The following is a 26296-nucleotide window of genomic DNA, read 5'->3' as shown; positions in this document are numbered from 1 at the left end:
TGGGGCTGGGAATGAGGGGTTCAGGGTGTGGGGGGGTCAAGGCTCTGGGCTGGGGGTGCAGGCTCTGGGCTGGGCCTGGGGATGAGGGGTTTGGGGTGCAGGTGGGGCTCAGGGCAGAGGATTGGGGCATGGGCTTACCTCGGGCAACTCCCAGTCAGCGGCGCAGCAGGGGTGCTAAGGCAGGTTTCCTGCCTGTCCTGGCACTTCAAGCCACGCTGCTCCCTGGAAGCGGCCAGCAGCAGGTCCAGTTCCTAGGTGGAGGTGCACAAGTGGCTCCGCATGGCTCTTGCCTGCACACACCAGTTCCCATTAACTGGGAGTGTAGAGCCGGTGCTTGGGGCAGGGCAGCACACAGAGCCCTGTGGCCCCCCCACCTAGGAGCTGGACCTGCTGCCAGCCACTTCCGGGGCACAGTGTGGCGTCAGAACAGGTAGGGACTAGCCTGCCTTATCCGGGCAGCACCGCCGACAGGACTTTCAGCAGCCTGGTTGGCTGTGCTGACTGGAGCCGCTGCAACCCAGTGCCTTACGTTCCCTGACCCAGTCCTGGGTCACGACCCACAGTTTGAAAACTACTGGTGTAGACCAGGCCTGGGAGGGAGGGAGGAAGTTGGAGCAAACAGCCAATGCTTCTGCAGCTGCTCTGCCAGCTTCAGTCTCTGGCTGGCTCTTCTTTGCAGTGTGTCCCCAGACCCATACGGGTGAGGTGAGGAGGAACACTGCAGGAGCCCTAGTCCCCCACCCTGCCCCCAGGGGTGAGGGTGTCTCCTCTGCAGTTTTTGCAACTAGGGGATACAGGTACGGGAGAGTTGGTACTGATAGGACTGACTCTTACCCCTTCGCCACTGAGTACAGAGGTACCTGCTTAAATTGCTTCTGTAGCTGCTATGCTGGCTCATCATTACCACTTCCTGCAGTTCTTGCCTCGCTAATTAGAGGTGACTTTCATTGCACTGAATTGCTGTGCTCATTAAATTGATTAATTAATAGACCTTTTGTCTGACATTTGAATAACTTCTCTATAGAAAATAAACACTTTCACCTTGCTGGAGCCATCATGAAACTGTAAAAACTGGTGTAGCCATGAAGTCAGTGTCACTACTTCACCCTGTTGTAGATGAGAAATTATTGATGCTTACTAACCTGTGTGTGTGTGTGTGTGTGTGTGTGTGTCTTGGTTGCATCTGATTCTAAATATAGGGTCTCATTCCAAGATTAAATTGGAGTGCAACAACCCTATATCCAAGACCCAGAATCTGTTTAAAATAGACACGGCTACTGTTCTGAGACACAGTTTGAATTTTTCTCTAGCCTGGTTTTAGAGTTGCTGAGAGGGTCATGAGCACTGAAATCAAACTGAAAAAATGTCATCCATGTGGACACTTATGTTAACAAAGGGGGTCTATCCCATGGGGCTTTTGTCTTCACACATGTGGTCCCACACTATGGTAGTGATTAGGGTGAGGATTGCACACTTAAAGGTGTAACGTTACCTTTACTCCTATTGGGTCCACAGGCCCTATGTTGTTGGGCTGCCTTCTGACATTAGAGGTCAAACCAAATGGGTCAGTTACAGAGAAGGTACTATACAAGCTGAGGTCCACTGGCTATTGATACTGTAGTAGGATGCTCTAACCATTGACTGTCAAGTGTCTGCTAAATTGACCTCTTTGTATACAACTTCTACAGGTCATCTTGATACTCCGATGACTGCAATTGAGTAAGGCCTGGTCTACAATTAAAAAAAAAAAAAAAAGGTTGCTTTAACTAAATCCTCGTGTAGATAGCAGTAGGAACTGGTCTACGCTACACAGGTTGACCTAAGCTGCCTTACACTGACCTAATTTTGTCTGTACACGCTATGGCAGGGGTGGCAAACTTTTTGGCCTGAGGGCCACATCAGGGTTGCGAAACTTTATGGAGGGCTGGGTAGAGAAGGCTGTGCCTCCCCAACCAGCCTGGACCCTGCCGTCTATCTGCCCCCCTCAGAACTCCTCACCCATCCAACCCCCCTCCCGCCCTGCTCCTTGTCCCCTGACTGTCCCCTCCCAGGACCCCTGCTCCCAGTCCCCTGGCTGCCCCCGGGACCCAACCTCCTATCCAACCCCGCTCCCCCCTGAACCTCTGCCCCATCCAACTGCCCCCTGACAGGCCCCCTGGGACTCCCACACCTATCCAACCGCACCCCTGTCCCCTGACTGCCCTGTCCACACCCCCGCTTCCTACCCCTTCCCCGCCCCCAGTCCCCTAACATAGATCAACTTAAGGCTGTAGTATAGACATGCTCTAGGTTGACGGAAAAATTCTTCCATTGACCTAGCTACCGCCTCTCAACTCCCTCCCGTCAGCGTAGATAATGTCTACACTGAAGCGCTACGGCGGCATAACTGCAGTGGCACAGCTGTAGCAATTAGTGTAGATATGGCTTAAATGTGAAAGGAGGTGATCAGAGTATTGGGGAGAAATCATGGGGGTGATTGCATTAAGAATTTTTCATGTCTTATGCTGTGCCTATGATAGCAATTAAAAATTGAAGTCCCAACCAGCAGTTCCATCTGGGGCATGGACAATGTATTGAATCTAGCATGTCTGCTCAGTTGCTCAGTTTCTTGCTGAGAGGTGTTTGGGCTTCCTGCACCTACCAGCATGAGTCTGCTGGCAAACAACATAACTTCTTCTCCAGCTGAATTTCTCTCACTCAGCAGGGTTCTAGAGATGGTGTGCGGGGGGGGGGGGGGGGGGGGAGGTTGGGATAGTCTCTCATGAGATCTGAATGCATCCGATGAAGTGAGTTGTAGCTCAAAAAGCTTATGCTCAAATTTGTTAGCCTCTAAGGTGCCACAAGTACTCCTTTTCTTTTTGCAAATACAGACTAACACGGCTGCTATTCTGAAATCTCTCATGAGAGAATACTATCAGTAGATACTGTCACACATCTTTCGCCCTCCACACCCTTCCCCAGCAGAGCAAAGTGTCAGCACTCAGGCCTGTGCTCAAGAAGCAGTTTTTTGATGCTGATAGTCTCTCCAGTTGCTACTCTTCCTGTTTTGGGGGATGGTGGGTTGGAGAGGGAAAGCTGAGATTGTAGTGAGACTGCTCCAGTATTAACCAGCGTATTGAGCTTCCTTGAGTCCTGTCAGTCTGGCTTCAGGCCAGAGTGTGGTACAGATAGCACAGGTTTTGTTAGTATAGGTTCTGGCTATGGACATGGGACAGTTGATTTCTGCTGATTCTGGTAAATTGACCAGCTGCCTTTGATGGTACTAATGCAGCTACAGACTCTGGGAGGTGTATACAGGTTTTAATTAAATAGCTGTTCTCTCAAAGAGCCAGAGAGTGGGATCTGGGCAATTGTTGCTTGTTTAGTATGCAGTTCTCAGCCATCTCATCTGGCACATGCCTGTGTGTGAGTCACCCAGGGGAGACAGGCAGCTGGATTGGTCTTCAGAACCATTTACAATTCAGTTTGATTTTCTGATGGTGGATTTTGTGTAACTTGAAGTCTTTAAACCATGATTTGAGGATTTTAGTAACTCAGCCAGAGGTTAGGGGTGGATGAGGTTCTTTGGCCTGCAATGTGGAAGAGGTCAGAATAGATGATTATGATGGTCCATTCTGACCTCAAAGTCTATGAATTAGATGGTGTGGAACTGCTTGGTGTGGGGCAGAGGGGAGGGAGAGTGGATGAAAGGTGTCTTCTCTATTGAGTGGGAATTGCCCACTCAGTCACTTAACTTTTGAAGTTAAAAGGGCCTGATGGATTCCAAGCTGCTCCTAGATATTTCAGGTAGAAACGGTAGCCAAGGGTACTGCTTTAAACTTTGCTTCTCAAAGAAATTCCAGTCTTTCCTGTCTTATCCCTGTCACTTCCTTGCCCACCCATAAGTTGTGCAATGTGATGTACATAGGGCTATGCTTGACGACAACTGGGAAAGTAGCTGTTGGCTCACAATGCTATGGCAGCCTGCTCACTCAGCAGTTCTTCTTTTGTGGCATGTATTGCCATCATATTCTGTTTCAAAGGAGGAACTGAAAAAGGATACCATGGCAAGCTGCACGCTAACCACTTGTTGAATCATTGAACAGAACATTTTAAGTAATCAAGATTGTCACACAAGTTGTTGTGTTTTGGCAATTGCTTTATGGGTAAAAGTGGTCTTTACTGATTTCCTGTTAGAAGTAGTCAATTGGCAGCCATTTAATCAATTAGTCAATCAATTTGCAGATCCACAGTTTTGTAGAAGTAGGAACTGGGCAATGAACAGTGACTGAGTCAGGGAAAGAGACTCCATAGGCTATGGATTCGTTAGGGCTGCATCTAGGATGTCAGAGACCCAAGTTCAAGGCTCTGCTCAAATAATTAATTTACTTACAAAAAGCGGAACAGCTTCAAGAGGAGAAATTGAGAGAGTCCCTTACCAGAATATCCCTTGCCCCAGAGGCTAGGACACTCCTACAATGTGGGAGACCCAAGTTCAAATTCCTTTTCCACATCAGGCAAAAGTGGGGAATTGAACCTGAGTATCCCACATCCCAGTGAGTTTTAAGGAGTGGGGGCATCACCAGCCCTGCCCATCCCCCTATCCATTCCCCCCCCCCCATTTTTGTAGATCTAGACCTACTTTCAGTGCCCAAAATAAAATAAAATCCTCAAGTCAGGTCAAAATGAAATGTGACTTTTTGACTTTTCTGAAACATTTTGATATTGGTTTGCTCAAAACTACTATGTGAACTTGACATGATTTCACAAATAGTTTGACCTGAAACTGCATTTTTGGTGATTTTTAAAGTATTCACCAAAAAATTGCAATATTATACAGTCAACTGAAGGATTCACTCCTATGCCCTTCAGTGTCCAGGGCGTACTTCTTAAAGCTTAGCAGTTTCACTCTATAGTTTTCATTATGAGGTGTGTTGTGGGAGTAGAGGAGGGAGACAACCTAGTGTATACAACTTTAGTGCTTTCCAAGATGGCTGGGTGTTGGTCAGTTTGGAGGTCCAGGAAGCTGCAGTTAAAGGTAATGCTGGTTTTGCTACTAGTTCTCATTCACTTCACTGTGTTTGAGCAACTACAGAAGTCACCTTAATAAACAAGTTCCACATTGACACACTTTATTATGGGGGATCTTTGAATTTTCCCTACTCCATTATTAAAACTTCCTTTCCTGTTGTTGAAGTTGGTGAAAGCCGAAGAGACAATTCACTTTTGTTGGACCAGACTGTCCTGTTGCTTTCCATCCTAGAAAGCTTTTTTCTTTTGACTTAACCTTTTTTTAATGAACATGAATTACAAAATTCATAAGGTGTAACTAAACCATCAGGCCAGCATTTTTAAACTTGAGTGCTTAACTTAGTCTTTTAACACAATATGTTCAAGGCGCACAGAAGTCTGAAAGATTTTCCTGGTAGTTCATTTGGTCTCCTACACTGGTAGGAAGATGGTCCTCGGAATTGGGAGAACAAATTCTCAGTGAGAGAGCTTCTTACTGAGGCCTTTTGTGTTAGGAAGCTTATTTTGATGGCTGTTCCATTTGTTTGAAGACTGTGGGACTGAAAGAAGCCTAATGCATGGCTGTCATAGTCTTTGGTAGGAGTAGCAATGTTTGACGTTATCTGGATTAAAGTTCTTAGTCCTATTGTAACTAGTTAATTGACTGCTAATTAATTTAAGCCAACTAATATGGTTGCAACATGTGTAGATCATCATTTGCAAACATTTGTTCTAGGACACAAATGTCTTTGGTCCAATCTAGGCTAGAGGTGGATCAAATGTTTGTAGTCAAATAAGCATTGGTGGAGTATCTAGCTAGCTCAAGTTAACTGGCAAACATTTAACTCTAATTAAAAAAGGACTAAACTCTAGATTAAAGAAGGCTTTCAAGACCCTTCTAGATTGCAGTTCTTCAGATTGCTGTTTTCACGTGGCTGCCTCACTTTCCTTTTCATTCTCCTTGAAGTCCATACAGTGTGGTTTGATATAGGATAATGTCTAGCAAAAATACAATTTCCCAGCTGTTCCTCAAAACTCTCTTGCGAGTCCAGATAGCCATCCTTTATCACACACCCAAAAGCATTTCCCAGGATTACTTTTTGTACACGTTTGAGTAGCAGCCGTGTTAGTCTATATTCACAAAAAGAAAAGGAGTACTTGTGGCACCTTAGAGACTAACAAATTTATTAGAGCATAAGCTTTCGTGAGCTACAGCTCACTTCATCAGATGCATTAATGCATCCGATGAAGTGAGCTGTAGCTCACGAAAGCTTATGCTCTAATAAATTTGTTAGTCTCTAAGGTGCCACAAGTACTCCTTTTCTTTTTTTGTACACGTTTCACTTTAAAATTGTTGAGCCTACAATGTCTGGCTTAGTAGTGCTACAGTCTGTACTAGACTATCTCTTCGTTCTCTACTTTGAAGGGAGGAGGCTTGTGGCTGATATTGAAGTTATAAGATCTTTGCTTCCCTTTTTAAAATGAAGTGCTCAAATAAACCACTTCAGATCTTTCCAATCTTAGTTCTGCTTTCACAAGCGCTTGTGCATATTTTTATACAACTGTAGGGATGCAAGAGCGACACGAATATGTTGGCTCCTATGGGACTGCAAATTATCGAAATCTGTCAGGTTTTGCACTCTAAGGAACACAATGGCAGCATTTTATGGCTAGATTGTATAATGAAAAATCGCAGTGCTATTGTAATAAGTCTTCCACCAAACTGCAGCATTGTTCTGATGTCTTGAGATGAAGTATTCAATGGCCATGGAATGAGCTTCTTTACTCTCTGAACTAGAATGAAACCACCTTAGCATGGCTGAACTGACATCAGAGAATTCAGAGAGGTGAACAGCTTGACTGGTCCTGAAATGTATATAAAGCACCTGCTGTGTAAATTTGTCAATAAACTCTGAAGTAGTATTGCAGTGGGACTAATAAAATATTAATTGGCTATGATTGCCCAGCAAGTGCATATAAGGATAAGTAGTATAGCTTGTGAGAGAGAGTCCTCTGATATTGCCCAACACCACTTCTTCTCTTTGACTCATTCCACTTCACAATATCCATTTTAATAATGTGGCAACCACTTATTTGCATTCTCAGAATCACACGAGCAAGATGGCTAGACTTTGACCTAACAGAGTTGTGACTGAATGCAAATTAGTAGCCACCTACTTAAGTATTTATATAATGGTATCTGAGCCCTTTCATTAAATTCTGTAAGCTTCCCCTAAATAGCAGTCAGTTTGAGATGACCATTTTAAAAAAAATCCTGTTAATTTCTTTGTGGTCTTCCCTTGGTTTGTCTTCATATCCTCTGGATTTTTCACAAATTAAAGTTGAGTACAAAAGCCTAAACTAAAAGCATAGCTAAAGCAATCTTTATGTGCAGCACCTCCTTTGTCATTCTTGCTGCCTCCTTCTCTCCCCTGCAATCCTGCCTGAGAACTATTGTCTGCTCAGTCTTCTCTTCTTCCCACTCTGTACCTCTTCTTGCTGCTGCTCCCTGTTCTCCCGTATCTACAAATGTTATATTGGAAACATGTCAGACAGCCATCTTTACTTTGAGACTGTAACTGGTTGTGAAAAGTTCTGATGCATTGGCAGGAGCAGCTCTATATGCAGCTACTGATGTTGTTTCTCCAGATATGTGTCAAAACATGGTGGCTTAAAGTGCCAAACACTGTAAAAGAGAAACATTTCCAATGTTTACAATGTCAATAAGTGAGTACATCTGGGCCCATACTTGAGATAAACATAACACAGTGGTGATAGCTTACAGAATCAAAGAACAGTTACTGATTGTCAAATTACATAACTTGGCTTGCATGGCAGATGGTGTGTATGAAATTTGGAATTGCCGGTGGCCAAAATATTTCTTAGTGTTTTGAGCATCAGATCTGGAAGCACAAGTTTTGGATCCAGTCAGGGAGCGTTGACAAAAATCTTTAGCTGGGGTTCTGGTCTGCATGGACATATTAAAGGTCCCATAGCTATTCTTAAAGAGGAGTTTTTCCCCAGCGTCATTAAGTAGAAATGTTCACTTTCTCCTCCCTTACAATTGTGCAACATATTTAAGCTGCTTTGTTTTCAATTTAAACTAATTTTTACACCCCACCCTCCCAAAAATCCCAAGGTTTTAGAAACAGCATTATTTGTTGTGGATTTTTGTGGGGGGGGTACTGATTTTTTTCCACCCTACTTTTGTTGTTCAAATATATAAAAAATAGCTTGTTTTATTAGAAAATGATAAATACATGAGATCTGTGTTATAATACATTAGTCTGTGTATATGCAAAGCAGTCTGTTGAAGTAAGGCTATGTATTAGTCTAGAAGATGCGTGTGTACCCATGCGCGCGCACAAGCTCTGAAGTGTGTACACATGTGAACATACTTATGAATCTCACGCCCACCACGTACAGATTTCAAGCTGTTGGCAGATAACGTTTTCAAGATCTGAGACACTACAATGGAAAGAAAACAAAAATCTGTATCTGAATACGTTTCAGAACAAGGGAAGTATTTGAAAGTATTTTAAAAAAAACAAAACAGGAGAAAAGATTAAGTTGACTATATGCACTGCAAACAGCGTGGCCCAATTATTAAATATAAATATTTATAGGCTAATAGTTCTAATCTGCAACAGTAAACTGTGTATTCAAATGAAGAGTTTTATTGGGATTAGAGATGTATTGTTTCCTTAAACTCAGGTGTCACTGTGTGTTTTGAGTTCTTCTAGTTCTGCAGCAAACCACATTTGCATTCCATTCAATGAAGCATTAATCTATTGAATATTTTTCCCATTTCCTTCCATCCACCAAAATAACCCAATATTTACCCAGAAATTTTTTTCATCTATTTTTTTTCGCCTGTTTTTGTTTGTAGTAATAAACACTGATAAATTCCTGGGAAAAATTAAATTAAATAAAATAAAAACTGAAAACAAAGGGCCCTAAACATATTGTAATTGCTCTTGTCTCTCTGCAGCCCCTGTCAGTGGTGGGTGAAGTGTTTGCTTTGTAGTTTGCAAAGTACCATGTATGAAAGGTGCTAAATGAAAATATACAAATATAAATAATTAGTGCACCTGATTTTAATCTCACTCTGGCCACAGTGCTCCATGTTCAGATTTATGCTAACAGCTAGTAAAATGACTTGATTAATGGGACAGTGAATTTAAACTGACATTTGTGGAAGGGTTAAATGTAATTTAAACTCCCCTAAAACAAAATAAGATAATTTTGCTGCAGTTTAAGGTGTTGACACAACTATTGCAAGAAATTGGAACTTTCTAACTCTGATATGGCAGGTAAGTAAAAGCAAGATCTGAGTTTTAAACTTGTTTTGAAAATGAAAATCACTTGTAACTTTGAAATGTATTCTGTTAGTACGATTTAATTTTAAAGTTTTGTTGTGCATAATCTGGAATAAGAATCTCAGACATAACTATCTTGAAAATTGTCACCGCCATACTAAACAGTGAAGTATGAGACTTAACAGTATGAAGGGCATCTTGTGGCTTATATCTGGTCTGTGAAAACTGTCATGCACTGATCTGCTTTCCCAGCACCAAAACTTTTTAAAACTTTTTAGTGATGGAAGCAACCTACCCCCAGATGAGTTTATTCCACACTTCCACAATAATGTACTTCCTCTCTGACACAGTGCAGCCATGTCCAGGGTGAAGCATGAAATTTACCCACAAGGATAATGTTCTTCCTGGTGTTTTCTGATGTGGACTAAGTATGCCCTGTTCTTTCAGAAGCCTAACCAAACCACCATTAGTTGGTAATAACTGTCATGGTTTGGAATTGGTTTTACACCAGTAAGCTAAAGGTTAAAAAAAAATTCCTTATCCAAATACCACTTTCTGTAGCTATCCAGTCATACTACTTAAGGCTATTAATCTGCACAAGTAATCTAATTTTATTGAGTTATGGAAGATTGAGCTATCTTGGCATGATATCTCTGAGTTCCAATCTACTTTCAGGCATGCAGAAGTGATGAAGAAAATAATTGAAACAGTTGCAGAAGGTGGGGGAGAACTTGGAGTTCATATGTATCCTTTCCATGGAATGTCAGGAGACCTCTGAAGAGTATGTTATCTAATAAAGGTCTAATCCATCCTATGTCTATTCCTAAAACTTTATTTTGCAGGTAATTTGGGAAGCTTACTACTACTGAAGTCACTTTTAGATTAGCAATAACATCTAAGGCACACCAAGTTGCCATTTTTTTTTTATGTTCAGGAACTGGGAAGTAGCATGCATGTGCTGACTGAGCTTCCCCCAGCAAAGTTCATTAGTGATCTGATGCTAATTCTAAAACAAATGCAACTGATCAACAGAACAGTGAAAATAATTTGTTATAGCTAGTCATTTGCACACTTCTGTTGATCAGTTGCATTTGTACAAATAGTACTTTCTCTGATCTCTGAGATGAGGGATCTTAAGTGATACTTGTAATAACAGTAGGTACAAAGATTACACAATTAGTATATTGGTACACCACTTTCATACAGAAATGTCACTTTCAGGGTACTGTGCCAGTGTCCCTTTAAATTAATCCTTCATTTGGCTTTCCTGTTTTAAAGCAAGAAGGGAAGGGGGGGGCTGTGGTGCAGCTGAAAGCCCTGAACCACCACCACCAGCAGCAGCTTTCACACCAGCTAGTCTTATGCCTTGAATAAACAAAGTTGTACCAGTATAGATTACAGCTAGTTAGGCTGATAACTAAACTAATAGTGTGGGGTTTTAACCCTTCATGTGGCTCTGTCATTCTATTACAGTTCAAGATGGACACAAACTGTAGAGTCTGCTTCATATCCGCTACCTGTGGATGGGACAGATTATGTGGTGTAACATAAGTCTAAAGCAAGTTAAACTGGAAGGTAACCCATAGAAAGCAATTCAATGTAAACACAAAGTATTTCATGCAAAACTGGCTTAGTATTAGCAGGGTAAAGTTTTTTAAAATAAGTGAATTTCTTAAACTTGAAATATTACCTGATCATTCAAATCATAAGTTTTGAGAAGTGCCATTCTTCACTATATTAGTGTATTGTTTTCTTGTCCCCTTTAGACTTTCTAAGCTGTACTTTTCCTACCTAATGAAATACTAATAAGATTCAGGCCACTTACAAAAGGCATGATTTCACCTAGTTTTCTTGGATATAAAGTAAGCATTTAATTACTCTTTTTTACTCCATATTTACCTTAACTAGAGACTCAGGTACCTTCTTATTTTCTTGAAATTTGTACAAGCGGTCATTCCAACAATAGAATATGACTACACAAGGCACTTTACAATGTAACTAGAAATCACAAATGTCTATGCTAATTACTGGTTCTGATTTTTTTTTAAAAAACCCTATACATGTGACTTTTGTTCAGCATTGTACACAGTTTCTGTAACATTCAACTTTTATCAAGTTTATGCATCAAAATAAAAAGTTCCACTACCAGCCTTACTTTTAAATAAAGTTCTGTGTGTAAAATAAACCACTTTTCATTCCTATACTTGCAGTATAGGTTTTTATTTTCACATATTAATCTTAGTTAGTCCTTTAAGCATATTTTTTACTTACAGCTAGTAGGTCTTTCATATCAAAGGTTAAAACTTTGCTTTCCAGTATTAGCCTAAGCTTGAGTCTTTTGGCTTCAGTAATAAAATGCTTTTTATTTTTCAAGTAACTTCCATTTCAGATGTTTTTTGTATAATTGATGGCTATCTCAGAACTACATGGTGAAACTTGTGGTGATTTGCTCAAGTGCCTTTCTGAGAACATGCAGGAGAAAAGAAGTGATAATCATATCTAAGTTTTAACTCTTTGTACTGTGCCACAAGCAAAAATAGCTAGTCCTAGAAACAACAAAGATGGCTTATATGAATTGTTAAAGCATAGTGTTGAGATGGTGGGTAAGAGAGCCTATTTGGGAGATGCATACTGTCCTTCCTAACTCAGTGTATTTTCTCTTGGCCTCCAGATTAATCTTGAAGGTACAAGAACACACTCAGTGCCTTAAGCTTTTGTTTTTAAAAAGCTTTTTCCATGCTAATATTTCAAAATGTTAACTGGCTTTTAATGTGGTTCTCTATCCCCTAGTAGGTTGGGTTAGTAGTTAGTCATGCCCACCCGTAGTCAATAAACTTCCACCCCTATTTGTACGTGAATTTGCTCTGGCTGTGCTTGTGTTCCTTTTCTATTCTTTCCACAGATTCAAATACTTGCATGTTTCATTCCAAACTGCTCATGGGAGGTGATGTTCAAAGTTGCAACTACATAAAGCTGGGTCCCACAACTATTGAATTCACCCATGAGTACTCATCCAAACTTTGAAACAATACTATGTGCCTGAGATACCCCTAGTTGCGATAGTTGATTATACATAGCTCTTCCAGATTAAATAATTTCACATAACTGTGGAAAACATTATGGATTTGAGGGAAGTGCAGTTAGTAGATAGAGGCTAAACTTGTTCAATGCTGTAGTCTCTATCCTCTCCAACCATTACCATTCTGAAGTTGCTCTTCCTGGTCTTTTCAGTCCTCCTTCACCCTCTTCAAATATTTGTCGCTTAAGCATAATACCATCTGAAACTGTCAAAATTCCTCCATCCCCACTACTTAAGCCTCTCACCTTCCCTCAGGCACTAGAGTTCCCTGAGAGGGGTATCCCCTGAAGCATTTCTGAGAAGATTCCTGGAAAGACCCTGCTGCTACATTTGGAAAGAAAAAGAAACAGCTGTCATCTGCAGCAATAGCCTTGTCTTAGTAAGATGATACCCTAGAGGCAGCCAGCTGCTGATGCTGCTGTTTTTCTGCAGTGGCAGAATCTTTAATGCCTTCCTCTGCAGGGAAAACTGACATAATCTTCAGCAGCTTGCAGTGAAGAGTTGGATGGCAGCAAAATCTTCACCTGCACCTGCTCCTCCATCCAGGTACATTAGAGGCTGACAACAATCCCATTCTTCTGGCCCTGGATGTAAGTTGTAGAATCTACACCACCAGCAAGAGCCAGGCAACAGAATTTTCACAGGTATATAGGAGGAACATGTAGTTTGATGCCAGCAGAAAAGTTAAGAAACAGTGATGCTGAAGTTAGTCAATGACTTCCATCAACACAATTATTTTTCTTCTTTGTAGAAGACATTCTTTAGGATACATGTATGGAAGAGAGGAAATTGAGCTATTGCCATCAGCAGATCCTAACACAGGCACTTCAGTGTTAGCTTTCCATGCCCCTATGAGAATCCTATCTCAGGAACTCTTACAGGCTCCAGCCCTTCCCTCCTGCCTCCATCTCAGAGAGGCTATAGAAAAACCAAGTTATAAGAGGACCCTTTGTCTGTCCATCTTGAAGCTACCATGACTATACCTGTCTTTCCCAAGTCCATACATCTGCCTCCTGCTCTATAAAATGTCTTGATTCCTATTCTCATATGTGTTTTGCCTCCCTGCATGTGTTTTAAATTCTGTAGGTGCTGTTGTGGATTGTAATAGTATCTGCATTGGGCCTCCAGTGTCTTGCCCATCTACTAAGTTCTGTATATGCTCCACAGAGAGCTAAAACTGAGGGAGACCAGTGGTGAAATCCTGACTACATTGAAGTCAATTGGAGTTGTCACTGACTTCAGCAGAGTCAGCATTTCATCCTAGGAATTCAGGAATGAAGTAGGGAAGCTGTCTTGCAGAAGTTGGAATGCTTAAAACCATATAACTTTCCTACCCGGGGTGGCACACTAGCTTTTAATGTATGTCAAACATTTCAAAAACATTAAGGGGAAAAAGACAAACACACACAGATTCCCAAATAAAAATCTTGATTAGCCACAGGCAATGGTAAGAGTTATATCAGTAACTCAACTATTGCAAATATTCTTGTAACTTTTTTTTTATTTATGTTTAAATAAAAACTTTTGGAAATAATGAAATTCAGCCCTGAAGGCAAATGTAAAACCTTGACAGGTGGAAGTATAGAAATACAGGGCTGAAGTTTAGTGGGGGTTCTTAACTTTGTCCTTGTATTACTGCCTTGGGATGAATTTTTTTTTTTAATGCTTATCTGTCCACAACAAGCAACTTAATCTAATCAATGACTGTAGAAACTAGAATGCCTTGCTTTCAGTCATACAGCCTTACAGAGTCCACAGGAAAAGATCTATCTTGTAAATGTCTTATTAGACCAATAGCATACTAAGGCAGTCATTCCCTGCTGTACCCACAAACGTTCTGTCTGCCAGTAATTATGTAAGTGAAATCCAACACACATTTTTTTTATCTAGGAATACAAGTCCCTTGGGCTTAGCTTGTGAAACTGAGTGAGAAGAGCAAAAGTTAGTTTGATCACAAAACCTCGTACTTATTCTGAAATTTCATGTCTGAAATGAAGTTGCAAAACTAGAGAGTATTTTTTGATAATCAGTCCCCAATTTACAAAAGGCTGTATCTCAGATAATGCAAGCTGCTTTAGGTGTCTCATCCCTTGTCTGATTTTGACAGTCTGGATGTTGACTGCTGTACTGGTTTTATTTCTCCCCCTTCATGACTACTACCTTTTCCATCATAGATAGAGAGGACATCTAGTTGAGAGGCTGCTTATTGACTGGCCTGGTATGTGAGCATGAGGGCATTGGCTACTCTCTCGGAACAGCACAGTAGTGGATTTCTATGACTTCTTTTCTTTTGGGGAATTGTACAGATTTTGAGCACATAAATGCTTTGGGGCCTAATTCTACGCTGCACTGTACTTTGTGGAGGACCCTATTACAGCAGGGCCAAGTGAGTGCAAAATACTACTATTCTAATTTATTCACACGTTGCACCAATGTAAATGACTGCAAAAGGTTTAGTTTGGAAAAGATGCGATTAAGGGGAGACATGATAGTGGTCTTCAGATACTTGAAAGGCTGCCATAAAAAAGATGGAAAAGGTCTCTCTTGCCACAGGGAACAGGACAAGAGTCAGTGGGTTCAAAGTACAGCATAGCAAATTTAGATTAGATTAAATCTCAGGAGAAACTTTCTAACTGGAAGAACAGTAGGACAATGGAACAGACTGCCTCAGTAGGTTGTGGAAGCTTCTTCACTGGAGGTTTTCAGAAGGAGGCTGGATTGCCTTGGCAGGGGGTTAGACTAGAGGATCCTTGTGGTCCCTTCTAACCCTATGATTCTAGGTGCAGGTTTATGATCTCAAAGCACTTTCAAAAGGAGGTCAGGTTCATCCTCCTAATTTTATAGATGGCAAAACTGAGGCACCAAGAAGGGATGTGACTTTCCTAAGATCACCTAGCAGAGCAGGGTCTAGCACCCACGTTGCTTAAGTTCCATGGCAGTGCTCTATCCACTGGGCAACATGGTTATCAAATAGGTAAACCACACTCAAGCCCCTTTCTAGTAAAAGTTTTTTCTTTCCAAAAAGAAGCTTTATCCGTTACAGCTTGTCTGCCATCAGCTACCTTTGCTTGTCCTTGTGATTTTTAACATGTCCTGTTTTCAACTTACTTCCACAAGGAGCCATTTCACCAGTTCCCAGAGAGGGATCCTGCAGACCTCTTGTTTTTAATGCCTTTCTGTAGAAAAGGTTATACCCATCTGATTGTTTCACCACTCCCAGTTTTGAAATGCATCCATTGGACCTAGTCAGTCAGTCTCTCTCTCGCTCTGTCACGCACATCTATGTTCAAAATGGTATTTTTGATATTTGCTGCAGTTAAATAATTAACTCCTTTGTTTGCCAAGAAAAGTCATGTTCTTCTCTCCCCTCCGCCCTGCTCTGTACAGGAAATGTTTACTGAATGCATGTTTTAAATTTTTTTCTCAATTCTTTTTGTCTCAAGGCAGTTTAACTATTCTACAGTTCTTTCTCTTCCAACCTTGCTTACCTAATTTGGTGGTGCAATGGAGGATTGTTATAATTTATTACAGGAGTCTCTTCAGGTGTGGCACAAACATGGATATCCCTTTCCTGAACTGTTCTCCTAAGTCTTCCCTTACCTTATTTAGAATATAAACTTTTTAGGGCACAGAGTTTGTCTTCTACATTTATAAGGTACTCTAATTTTACAGTGCTTCATGAATATTTTGTAATAGCATCATATAATGCGAAATCTACCATCAGACAGAAGCATCATGAAAGGTTGCTGCTTGTTGAAGTTATAGTGTATACTGTATCTTTACCAGATCTCCTGCAGGCTTGTGAACCCATGACCTCTCCAAGAGACTTTTCTCTTGCTGGGATTATCATTAGATACTCAGGTTTATGCTAAGAAGGATTTGAATCTGTGACCCTGAATTTGTTTGTTGTGTGTAACAGATCATCTAGCAACCGCTTTCATAAGTAAGACAGCATGGATTTGCTTCTACTACTCTTTTTAAAGTGACATTTTATTTTCTATTTCTGTACCATTATTGTTTAATTATATTTCAATAGCTCCTAGCGGCCCCAGTTAGGACTGGGGCTTCATTGGACTAGGCGCTGTGCAAATTCTATGGCCTGAGTTACACAGGTCAGACCAGATGATCGTATAATGATCCCTTCTGGCCTTGAATCTGTGAAACATACATGAAGGCCTACTTTCCATCTAGGATTTTCCTAAAATGGTTTTGGTTTTGTCTTTTTAATCTGTGAATTTAGATTTTTCTCATTAGTAGAGAATAAAATATCTGAGCTGAGATGTTGACATAAGCGCTCTGAGGGACACTGTCAAGTACTAGGCCAAAAAGCTGTTTTGTTTTAAAAAATAATAATAATAATAATATGGATATATTTTTCATTATTTTTTTCACTAATTCACTTAGAACGTCTTTGGACATTTTAAACATTTCCGTATAGTGTTGGAAACACAAACCTAATAGCCTGATGCTGTAGCAAAAAAATCCCAGAAGAATAAACTTACTAGAGTCAGAAGGTGAAACTGAAGAGCTTTGTTTCATTGTTCAAGCTGAGGGACATGCAGCACATAAACACAACATAAATGGAGGGAAAAAGTAAATTCTTTCAGAAAGCCTTCTGTGTAAATCTTAGATGACAGTAGCACAGATAAGGACATTTTTAAAAAAATAAGATTGTTTTGGCAGTGATCTTTTAAATATTTTTGTAATTTGAAATCTAAGAATAAAATTAACCATTTCTAATTTATTAGAAAATGCCCTTCTTCACTTAAGCATGTGTGGTTCAGACACAAAGCCACCTGTGGCTTCTAAACAAGCACCCTTGAAATGGATTTTGGTTTGTGTGGAAGCCACAGTTTTACTGTATCTGATCATCTGTGTGAGAAGTACTTCTGGGATTTGTTTCCTCTCAGTTTAAACATACTACAGAACAGGGAGAGGTCTGTGGAACATGAAAAGTCAAATCTTGCCCTGAGTTATTCTTTTGGCCCATAGAGGTAGGTGAGCTTATTCATTTAAGAGAAGCAATAAAAGTACCTGCCACGCTTTTCTCATGCACTATCGTCTCCTGCCCTGTTGAAGTCAAGGGGAGCTTTGTCATTGATTTCAATGGGCGGGATTAGGCCCATGGTTAAGAACTTTGGGCCCAGTTCACTGTTGCTCTACCCTTTTTGCATCCCCCACACGTGCTTTTATCTTTCCTGGGGTGGAATTCTTCAGTTGGTTCACTCCATTCCAGGCCCTGGGTTATTAACCTCTTAGGTACCAAGCAGGACTAATTCAGCAAGTCCAACTGTGCTTGGCACTTGCAAGTTGTTTTTGTCTGGGAGCCTGACACAGCATAAGTTTGCAGTGTCACAGAAATGGCTTCTTTAAAACAAAGCATCATTTAGTCTTCCACTCAAAAGTAAAAAGCAGACAAAGCCAGGATATAAAGTAAACAGTCTGACATGCATATTTCCTTACCTAAGCTTAACCTCTCTAGGTATAGCTCAGGTAGGTCTGGCTTATTCCTATCTTGGAACGAGGAAGAAGAGCATACGCTGCTTGCAGCATGCTCCCTGTGCGTCACAGGGAGTCTTCCAGCATGTCTGCTTTTTCAGATATACCAAGTAGCCTCTCCCAGCTCACCTAACCCCACTCCCTTTTCTATGGTCTCTTCAGATTTTTATATCTCCTTTGATCCCAGTCTTAGCCTTGGGAAGTGTAAACCATGCTGGCATAGATGGAGCCACACACGTGGAACCTTCCCCCATTGATGGCCCAGCCATTGTTACATTAGCTGCTTGAAGGTGTGTATCAGAGGCTGATTCATCTTTGTCATTGTTTTACCTTTTCTGCTCAGTTTTTTTTTTAATAACCCTTTTATAGTCTCCTTTGACTTAACTCTAGGCATTCAGTCAGCAACAAAACATGTAATAGGGAAAGTGAGGCATACTATTCATGAACAATACTACAGTCATTTTCAGCATTCATCAGTCATTAGGGTTATCCTCCACATTTTATAGATGGGGAAACTGAAGTAATGAGAGGTTAAGTGACTTATCCAAGGTCACACACAAAATCTGTGGCAGAGCCAGACTAGGTTCCAAATCTCCTGAGTCCTAATCCAGTGCCTTACCCCCAAGGCCGTCCTTCCCTTCTGCTTGTTTAGTATATTAAAAATAAGTTATTAAAAGGGTAGAAATAAGAGGTGGTAGGAAAAATACTGCTTCTACTCTGTTTGCTATATCTATTGTACCTGCTATCTGTCTACCATCTTTTCACCCACATCTATAGTAACTAAGCACTGAACACAGTAATACACATCCACATGGCATAATCCATACAGGACTTCATAGTTGATTCTGTTCCTTGTCTCTCCTAAGTTTGCATAAATAGCTTACTTTTTGGTAGGAGGGATTTGAATGGTGTTTTAAGGAATACTGGCAAGAAGAAAGAGTGATTATAACATAGTAGGGTCTCTAATGTGTTTTAATCGTGTCTGGGAACAGGCAGTCTTAAGCCCTCTCAGCTGGGAGAGTAAGACTGTGATGGGGATACCAACAAATGCACACAATAGCTACACAAAGCTTTCTCTCATAGATGTGACTGTGTGTCAGCCCTACTATGAGATGTAGGTGCATCTAATGATTGATGCTTTGTGCTAAATATCAGTGACCTGCATTTCACATCCAGGGCAGCAGGTTCTTTCCTACTCTTCCCATCCCACATGTGAATGTAGGGCTGCCACTATTTAAAGTTAGTTCAGTGAGACAAAGGTCATGACATTGCATCAGTGCCTTGCAACAAAACTTCTGATGCTCTGTTAAACACAAAGTGACAGACATCCCAGGCAAAGATTGTACCTTGACACTAGGAGACAGACCCATGTCTACTTGTTTCCTGTTCCTGGGGAAAAGGCTGTATGTTAGGCAGATGGCATTCTCTTCAAAATAGAGGTGGTACCATGATACCTGCAAGCCCCTAGGTCACAAGCCAAGCTGATACTCACACAGACCAACATGGCATATTGTTTGTTTATTTCAGGTCACTCCTTAAATTCTTGTGAGCTGATTTAGTGTTAGGGAACGATGCTGGATCCCTAAGAGGTGAGACAGGTGGACAGCGTGCTGTTTTCCTGGAGAGAAGATGGGAGATGTCACTCTAAGACTGGATAGGTTTCTGAAGTTAGTGGGCAACAATCCACTGGTCATGGTGCATATCTGCACTAACACCACCGCTTCACATGATACCTCACAGATTATAGAGGACTTCGGGGAACTCGAGAGCATGGTGAAGGAGAGGAATGTCAGAGTGATCTTCTCTGAAGTCCTTCCTGTCCTAGGAGCAAAGGAAGACAGAAGACACTGGAAGTGAGCTGTTGGCTAGGTAAATTAGTGGAGGATTTTAGTTTGTGGAAAATTGGTCCACCTTCTATGTAAGGAGGTGGCTGTACAATTTGAATGGCCTCCATTTCAGTAGAAGGGGACCTAATCTCCTCAGAGGCAGGCTGGCTACAGAAGTTAGGAGGGGATTTAAACTAATAACAAATGGAAGATGAAAAGAGGGAAGATAATGAGCACTCAGAACAAAATTGGGATGTTTGGGGGGAGGAGTAATCAAGGGATGTGAAGAGAAGAAATTCTGTAATTGCCTATACACCAATGCTAGGAGCCTCAGTAATAAACGAAAAATTGGCATTGCTGCATTTATGAGCAGAAAATTTGATCTGGTTAGTATGTATTAAACTTGGTGGGGTGAGTCACACCATTGGAATATTAAAATCAATGATTATAATGTATTTAGGAAGGATTAAGTGGGCAAAACAGGAGAGAGTGGCATTCTATCAAACGGCATTACCTATTTGAGTCACTGACAGTTTGGAAGCAAATTATTTTGAATGCTTATGGATCGATGGTCTAATCGACAAAGCTGAAGATGGGGTATTAACTGGTGTCTGCTACAGACCACGAAATCACATTAGAGAACAGGATAACTGTGACGGGTTGGATCACAGAAACGCCTTTGGGACTGCCAACTGATGTGCTGAGACTACCTCTGAGCCCCTTTTCCCTGGCAGCTTGGGACCTAAGTGCCCTGCCTGGTTGGAGCCAGACACACTCGCCTGCTGCAAATACAGACCCACGTCCGAACCACGTCCCCCAAAAGCTGCAGGCTTAACAGAAAACAGCTTAAGAAGTGCACCTGTCTCCAGCGCTCAGATGCCCAACTCCCAGTGCGGTCCAAACCCCAAATAAATCCGTTTTACCCTGTATAAAGCTTATACAGGATAAACTCATAAATTGTTCGCCCTCTATTATGCTGATAGAGAGGTATGCACAGCTGTTTGCCACACACAAACCGCCCCCGCAGGTATTAATACATATTCTGGGTTAATTCATAAATAAAAAGTGATTTTATTAAATACAAAAAGTAGGATTTAAGTGGTTTCAAGTAATGGCAGACAGAACAAAGTAAATTACCAAACAAAATAAAATATGCAAGTCTATGCCTAATACAGTAAGAAAGTGATTACAGATAAAATCTCACCCTCAGAGATGTTCTAATAAGTTTTTTTCAGACTAGCCTCCTTCTAGTCTGGGTCCAGCAATCACTCACACCCCTGTAGCTATTGTCCTTTGTTCCAGTTTCTTTCAGGCATCTCCCTGGGGTGGAAAGGCTATCTTTTGTGCCACCCGAAGACAAAATGGTGGGGTCTCCCACGGGCTTTAATAGATTTTCTCTTGTGCGTGGAGACCCCCTCTTCTCTCCTATCCAGAATCCACCTCCAAGATGGAGTTTTGGAATTACATAGGCATGCATGACTCCGTCTCTTACCAGCCAGGCCACATTCCCAGGGAAGCTCAGATGTGGATTGGCATCTCCAAGTTCTTTGTTAGCTTAAGTGTTTCTTGATTGGGCGTTTACTGAGATAGTCTTTTCTCAGGAAGCTGACCAACTGCTTCACTGAGGCTACTTAAAATTAAACAAGAATATAGCCAATATTCATAACTTTGAATATAAAAATGATACATGTATACAAATAGGATCAATATATCCAGTAGATCGTAACCTTTGCAGAAATATGTTACATGGCATATCTAGCATAGAACATATTTCAGTTATGTCATATTTACTTTCATAGACATATTTCCATAAAGCATTATGGGGTGCAACATCACAATGACCACCTACCTATAATGTGAAGGGAAAAAAGCTGTGTGCTCATGAAGGACTTCAGCTTGAGTGACATACACTGGAGATCTCATGTTCCCCTAAATGTCTAAAAATTAACAATCCATCATTATATTAGATTTTAGAGGAGCAGCCGTGTTAGTCTGTATTCGCAAAAAAGAAAAGGAGGACTTGTGGCACCTTAGAGACGAGCATTTATTTGAGCATAAGCTTTCATGAGCTACAGCTCACTTCATCTTAACCAACAGAGAGGAATTGATCACAGAACTAAAAATTGCTGTTCACTTACAGGAGCGGATTTACCCTGAAACATACTGTGCCATGGCACAGGGCCCCTAATGACTGGGGTCCCCAAAACATAGGCACGGGGACTAGAGGTACGGGGTGCTGCAGTACCCCCATGTTTTTTGAAGGGCTCTGCTTTCGCCCAGGGTCCTGGCTGCCACCCCACGCCCAAGGCTCTGCGGGCTCTGCTGCCCTGCGCCACTGATGTTAAAACATATTGTTAGGAGCACAGAGCCCCCAGGTTCCTGGGGAGACAGGGAGGTGCCTGAGCCCAGTCACTGGGGCTGCAGCACAGCCGCGGCGGCTAAGGGAGATCGCAGCCACTGCTTTGCAAGGACCTCGCGTCCAGGGGAGGCGAGCAGAGATCAGCGCATGGAAGCAGCTGGGTGCTCAGGTGGCCGCCGATGGAGCTGTGCCCCCACCCTCTTCAGGTGGGTGTTCAGCCCACATGGGTCTCTGCCCACTTCTCCAGGCCAGCCAGCGTGGGGCTGCCGGGGCACCCAAAGCTGTCCTTGGCCATGAAGATCTTGGTGTCTCCTTTCTTCCACAGGCCCATGGTGGCTCTGCTCGTACGCTGACTCTGGGGTACCCAGGGTCCCAGCGGGTGCCGTGCGCCCAGGGTTCTGCGGGCTCCATTGCTGCCCCACTGACCAGCCCAGAGAAGCGGGCAGAGACCCACTTGGGCTGAACACCCATCTGAAGGAGGGGGCATGGCTCCATTGGCAGCCACCTGAGCACACCACTGCCTCCGCACGCTCACCTCCGCTGAGTCCTTGCAATGCAGGCTGCTGCGATCCCCTTTACCTGCTGTAGCCCCTGTGGCCGGGCTCAGGCACCTCCCTGTCTCCCCAGGGGACCGGGCAGTTCTGTGCTCCTAACAATATGTTTTAACATAAGTGGTGCGGGTCAGCAGTGGAGCCCTGCTTAAAATGTGGAGGCACTGTAGCACCCCCTGCACCCAGGGCTGCTGACGGGGGGGAGGGGCGGGGAAGGGGCAGCTGCCCCGGGGCCTGGCAATTTTAAAAGGGCTCGGGGCTCCTGGCCGCTGCTGCCGAGATGGGGGCCCCAAAAATGAAGCTGCGCACAGGGCCCCACTAACTCTAAATCCGCCCCTGTTTGTTTAGGTGCAAGACTATGCTGGTTAGAAAGCAGCCTGGCTCTGAGAGACGAAGTAAAAGCAGCAGTAAAATTTTATATAAAAATTTATATTAGTTGTTATCAACTTCCCTTTTTTTCCATTTGTTCTAATGACAAATGGGAAAAATGAGAAGTTAATAGAAATTTAACATAAATCACAAGATAGCAACGGTAGAAACTTAAGAAAAGAAGCAAAAGGACACAAAGAGAAATTTTCTTGTCCTTATTTCTGCTTGCCATAGGAATTTTTAAATACATTAGGAACAAAGGGAATCCTACAATGGTCACTGGTCCATTACTAGAGGAAATAGTGGAATTGTCAATAATAACACAGAAAAGGTAGATGTGTGTTTGATAAATATTTCTGTTCTATGTTTGGAGAAAAAAAGACAGTAGTTTCATCTCATATGATTATGATATAATACTTTCCATTCCAACAGTAACTAAGGAAGATGTTAAACAACAGCTACTAAAGTTAGACATTTTTAAATCAGGAGCTCTAGATAATTTTCATCCAAGAATCTTAAGAGCTGGCTGGGGGGCTCTCTGGCCCCTGCTATTGATTTTGAATAAGTCTTCCAGAAGACTGGAAGAAAATTAATGTTATGCCAGTATTTAAAAAGCATAAATGGGAGGACCAGGCCTGTCAGTCTGACGTGGATCCCGAACAAAATAATAGAATGGCTGATGTGGAACTTGATGATTAAAGACTTAAGGAGGGATAATATAATTAATGACAATCAACATAGGTTTATAGGGTCACAAAATCTGTTTTCTAACTGGATATCTTTTTGGATGAGATTACAAGTTTAGTTAAAAGTAGTAGTGTCAATGTAACATACTCAGACTTCTGTAAGGCACTTGACATGGTATTTTAATTTGTCAAGAAATTAGAATGACACAAAATGAACATGCCACACATTACATGGATAAAAATATAGCTAACTGATACATTTACAATTTCATTTTGAGAGTTGAGGAATCCTCATCCAGCGGGTGTGTTTCTGGTGGAATCCCACAAGGATTGATTCTTCTATGTTGTTTAATGTTTTTGTCAATGACCTGGAAGAACCTATGTAGGGAACAAAAATTTGATAATAGAGTATTTTTCAGTCTAACAGACAAAGGTATAACAAATGCTACAGGTACCTACACAGAGAAGAGATTTCTGAACATAGACCGCTCTTTAATCTACCATAAAAAGGCATTACAAAATCCAATGGCTGGAAGTTGAAGCTAGACATTTTTAGACTGAAAACAAGATGCACATTTTAAGTGAAGGTAATTAACCATAGGAACAACTTACTAGAGATGTGGTGGATTCTTTGTCACTGGAAATCTTTAAATCAAGATTGCATGTTTTTCTAAAAGATGTGCTCTCATTCAATCACAGTTATTAGACTTCAGAGTAGCAGCCGTGTTAGTCTGTATTTGCAAAAAGAAAAGGAGTACTTGTGGCACCTTAGAGACTTAACAAATTTATTTGAGCATAAGCTTTCGTGAGCTACAGCTCATCATCAGATGCAAGTTATTAGACTTGAAGCAAGAGTTAATTCAGGCAAGTCCTATGGCCTGTGTCTTATAGGCAGTCAGACTGGATAATGATAATGGTGCCTTCTGGCTTTAAAATCTATGCATCTGTGAGAGCCAGAGAATAGAACAGTACAGCATGGACAAGTGCCCTGTAAATGTATCCCAGAGCTAGAGTTGGGGGTTGGTTACATCCAAAATTAATAGGGGAAAATTGCCAACATGTTTTTGGTTCAAAGTGTTTTAAATTGAACCTAGTTTTCTTTGTTAGCTTTTATTTTATTTTTTTTACTTTTTTGTAGTTTCTTTTTTTTTTTGTTTAAATTTTTAGCAAAGACATTGTCAAAGAGATCACTGGAACTTTGCATTTACCAAAAACCTAAATCAACTATTTTTCTTTTACCAAAAAAACCTGACATTGGGAGAAAAAAAAAAAAGTTAATATCCATTTTGATGATGTTTCTGACTTGTTTTTTATGTAAAAAAAAATCAACAAAAATTATCCAAAAAGGCTTGAAAATGTTGATGTCAAATTTCAACAATGTCAACAAATTTTCACACAAGAAAATTGTTTTAGAGACTTTTTTTTATAAGTCTCTAGAGCCTGTCAGTCCCCAGGCCCTGAACTATTTCTTGCTCTTTATCGCCCAGCATGCCAGGTTTTCAGGATGCAAGATCTTCCCCTCTCAAAATTGGAATAATCCCTGAAATCCAAGGACATGTGGCATCTCTAGCCGGGTCCCTGCCCCCAGTGCCAGCACTGCCCCTATGCTTCATCACCCTGTAACTCAGCCACATAAACAGTTTTTATTTGGGCCGCTGCCCCTAATACCCTACTGCCCTAGTAGGCAACGACCCAGCCCACCAACTCTGCCTTATGTGGTTGAGGCTGCTTGTCCTCTGTGCTTGGCACACAGCAGGGAAGATGTGGGGGAGGGAGGGAAAGGCAGCCGGAGCAGCTCTTTATCTCCCCTATGGTTCCTGTCAGCAGCAGGAGGAGGTGAAGAGCAATGACCTGGGCGTCACTAACATCACCACCCCCTTCTTGCATCACTAACCACAGTGAAAACATTTCCCCAGCAGTAGCAGCAAAAGCAGCAGCCACTGCCTCATGTGTCTCCCAGTGTGGCATCAGCAGGAGCTTGCACCATGGGGCTCTCCTGCACGCGCCTCCTTCTCTTGATGCTGCTTGGTTTGTGGTGGCCAGGTTTGGCGTGGCATCGGGTGGGAGCAGCTCAGGTCCGAGAGCACTACATAGCCGCAGAGACCACCAGCTGGAGCTACAGATCCCAGTCCAAAGAACAGTCCAGGTAAGAGTAGGAAGATGTGGAGGCAACCAGCTCCCTCCCGGGCTGAAAGGGACTTGAGTCTCCTGAGGAGTTTGTGCACAGCTGGGCTTAGAGCCTGATTCAGCCTATGGAAGTTAATAAGAGCCTTTGCATTGATTCCAGTTGGATGACGCCCTTAATTCAGTTCAATGATATCAACTGTTTTATTCACACAATGTGATTTTTGGGAGCAGTTTTTATTGATGCCATTTTGACAAAGGCAAACTTGGACTCAATCCCGCGTCCTCTGTGCCCCCCAAACTGTCACTGGGGTCAATCCTACATTGAGAATTTTTGCATGAGTCTCTGGAGATTTGGTGTTTTCTCACAGCCTCAGCTCCTGCGGCTAAGTGAAAACATCAGAATCTCAGCTTTCATTTCAGAGTAGCAGCCGTGTAAGTCTGTATTCGCAAAAAGAAAAGGAGTACTTGTGGCACCTTAGAGACTAACAAATT

General features: G+C 41.8%; 2 protein-coding genes across 4 annotated transcripts in view; both read left to right on the top strand.

Annotated features, from left to right (window-relative positions):
- The window catches only part of ATG3 (autophagy related 3), a 30830-nt gene extending 19478 nt beyond the window's left edge, over positions 1–11352 (top strand). The window contains exons 11-12 of one of the 3 annotated variants that reach the window (XR_006280248.1): positions 9984–10150; positions 10782–11011. Coding sequence is in view for 2 of the 3 variants with exons in the window: in XM_038386950.2 (XP_038242878.1) it covers positions 9984–10052; positions 11225–11306 (151 nt within the window). In the remaining variant the exon portion in view is untranslated. Of the gene's footprint in view, positions 1–9983; positions 10151–10781; positions 11012–11224 lie in introns of those variants that run through there. The other 2 variants (XM_038386950.2, XM_038386952.2) reach the window with 2 other exon arrangements.
- A 14221-nt stretch (positions 11353–25573) lies between these two features.
- The window catches only part of LOC119852838 (coagulation factor V-like), a 78883-nt gene continuing 78160 nt past the window's right edge, over positions 25574–26296 (top strand). Inside the window, exon 1 of the mRNA XM_038394706.2 lies at positions 25574–25823. Within this exon, the coding sequence (XP_038250634.1) occupies positions 25663–25823 (161 nt within the window). The 5' untranslated portion in view covers positions 25574–25662. The remainder of the gene's footprint in view (positions 25824–26296) is intronic.

This window comes from Dermochelys coriacea, chromosome 1 (assembly GCF_009764565.3).
Source record: "Dermochelys coriacea isolate rDerCor1 chromosome 1, rDerCor1.pri.v4, whole genome shotgun sequence".
Taxonomy (NCBI): Eukaryota; Metazoa; Chordata; order Testudines; family Dermochelyidae; genus Dermochelys; species Dermochelys coriacea.
Note: the sequence above shows the minus strand (reverse complement) of the source record. Positions and strands in the feature narration are given on the sequence as shown.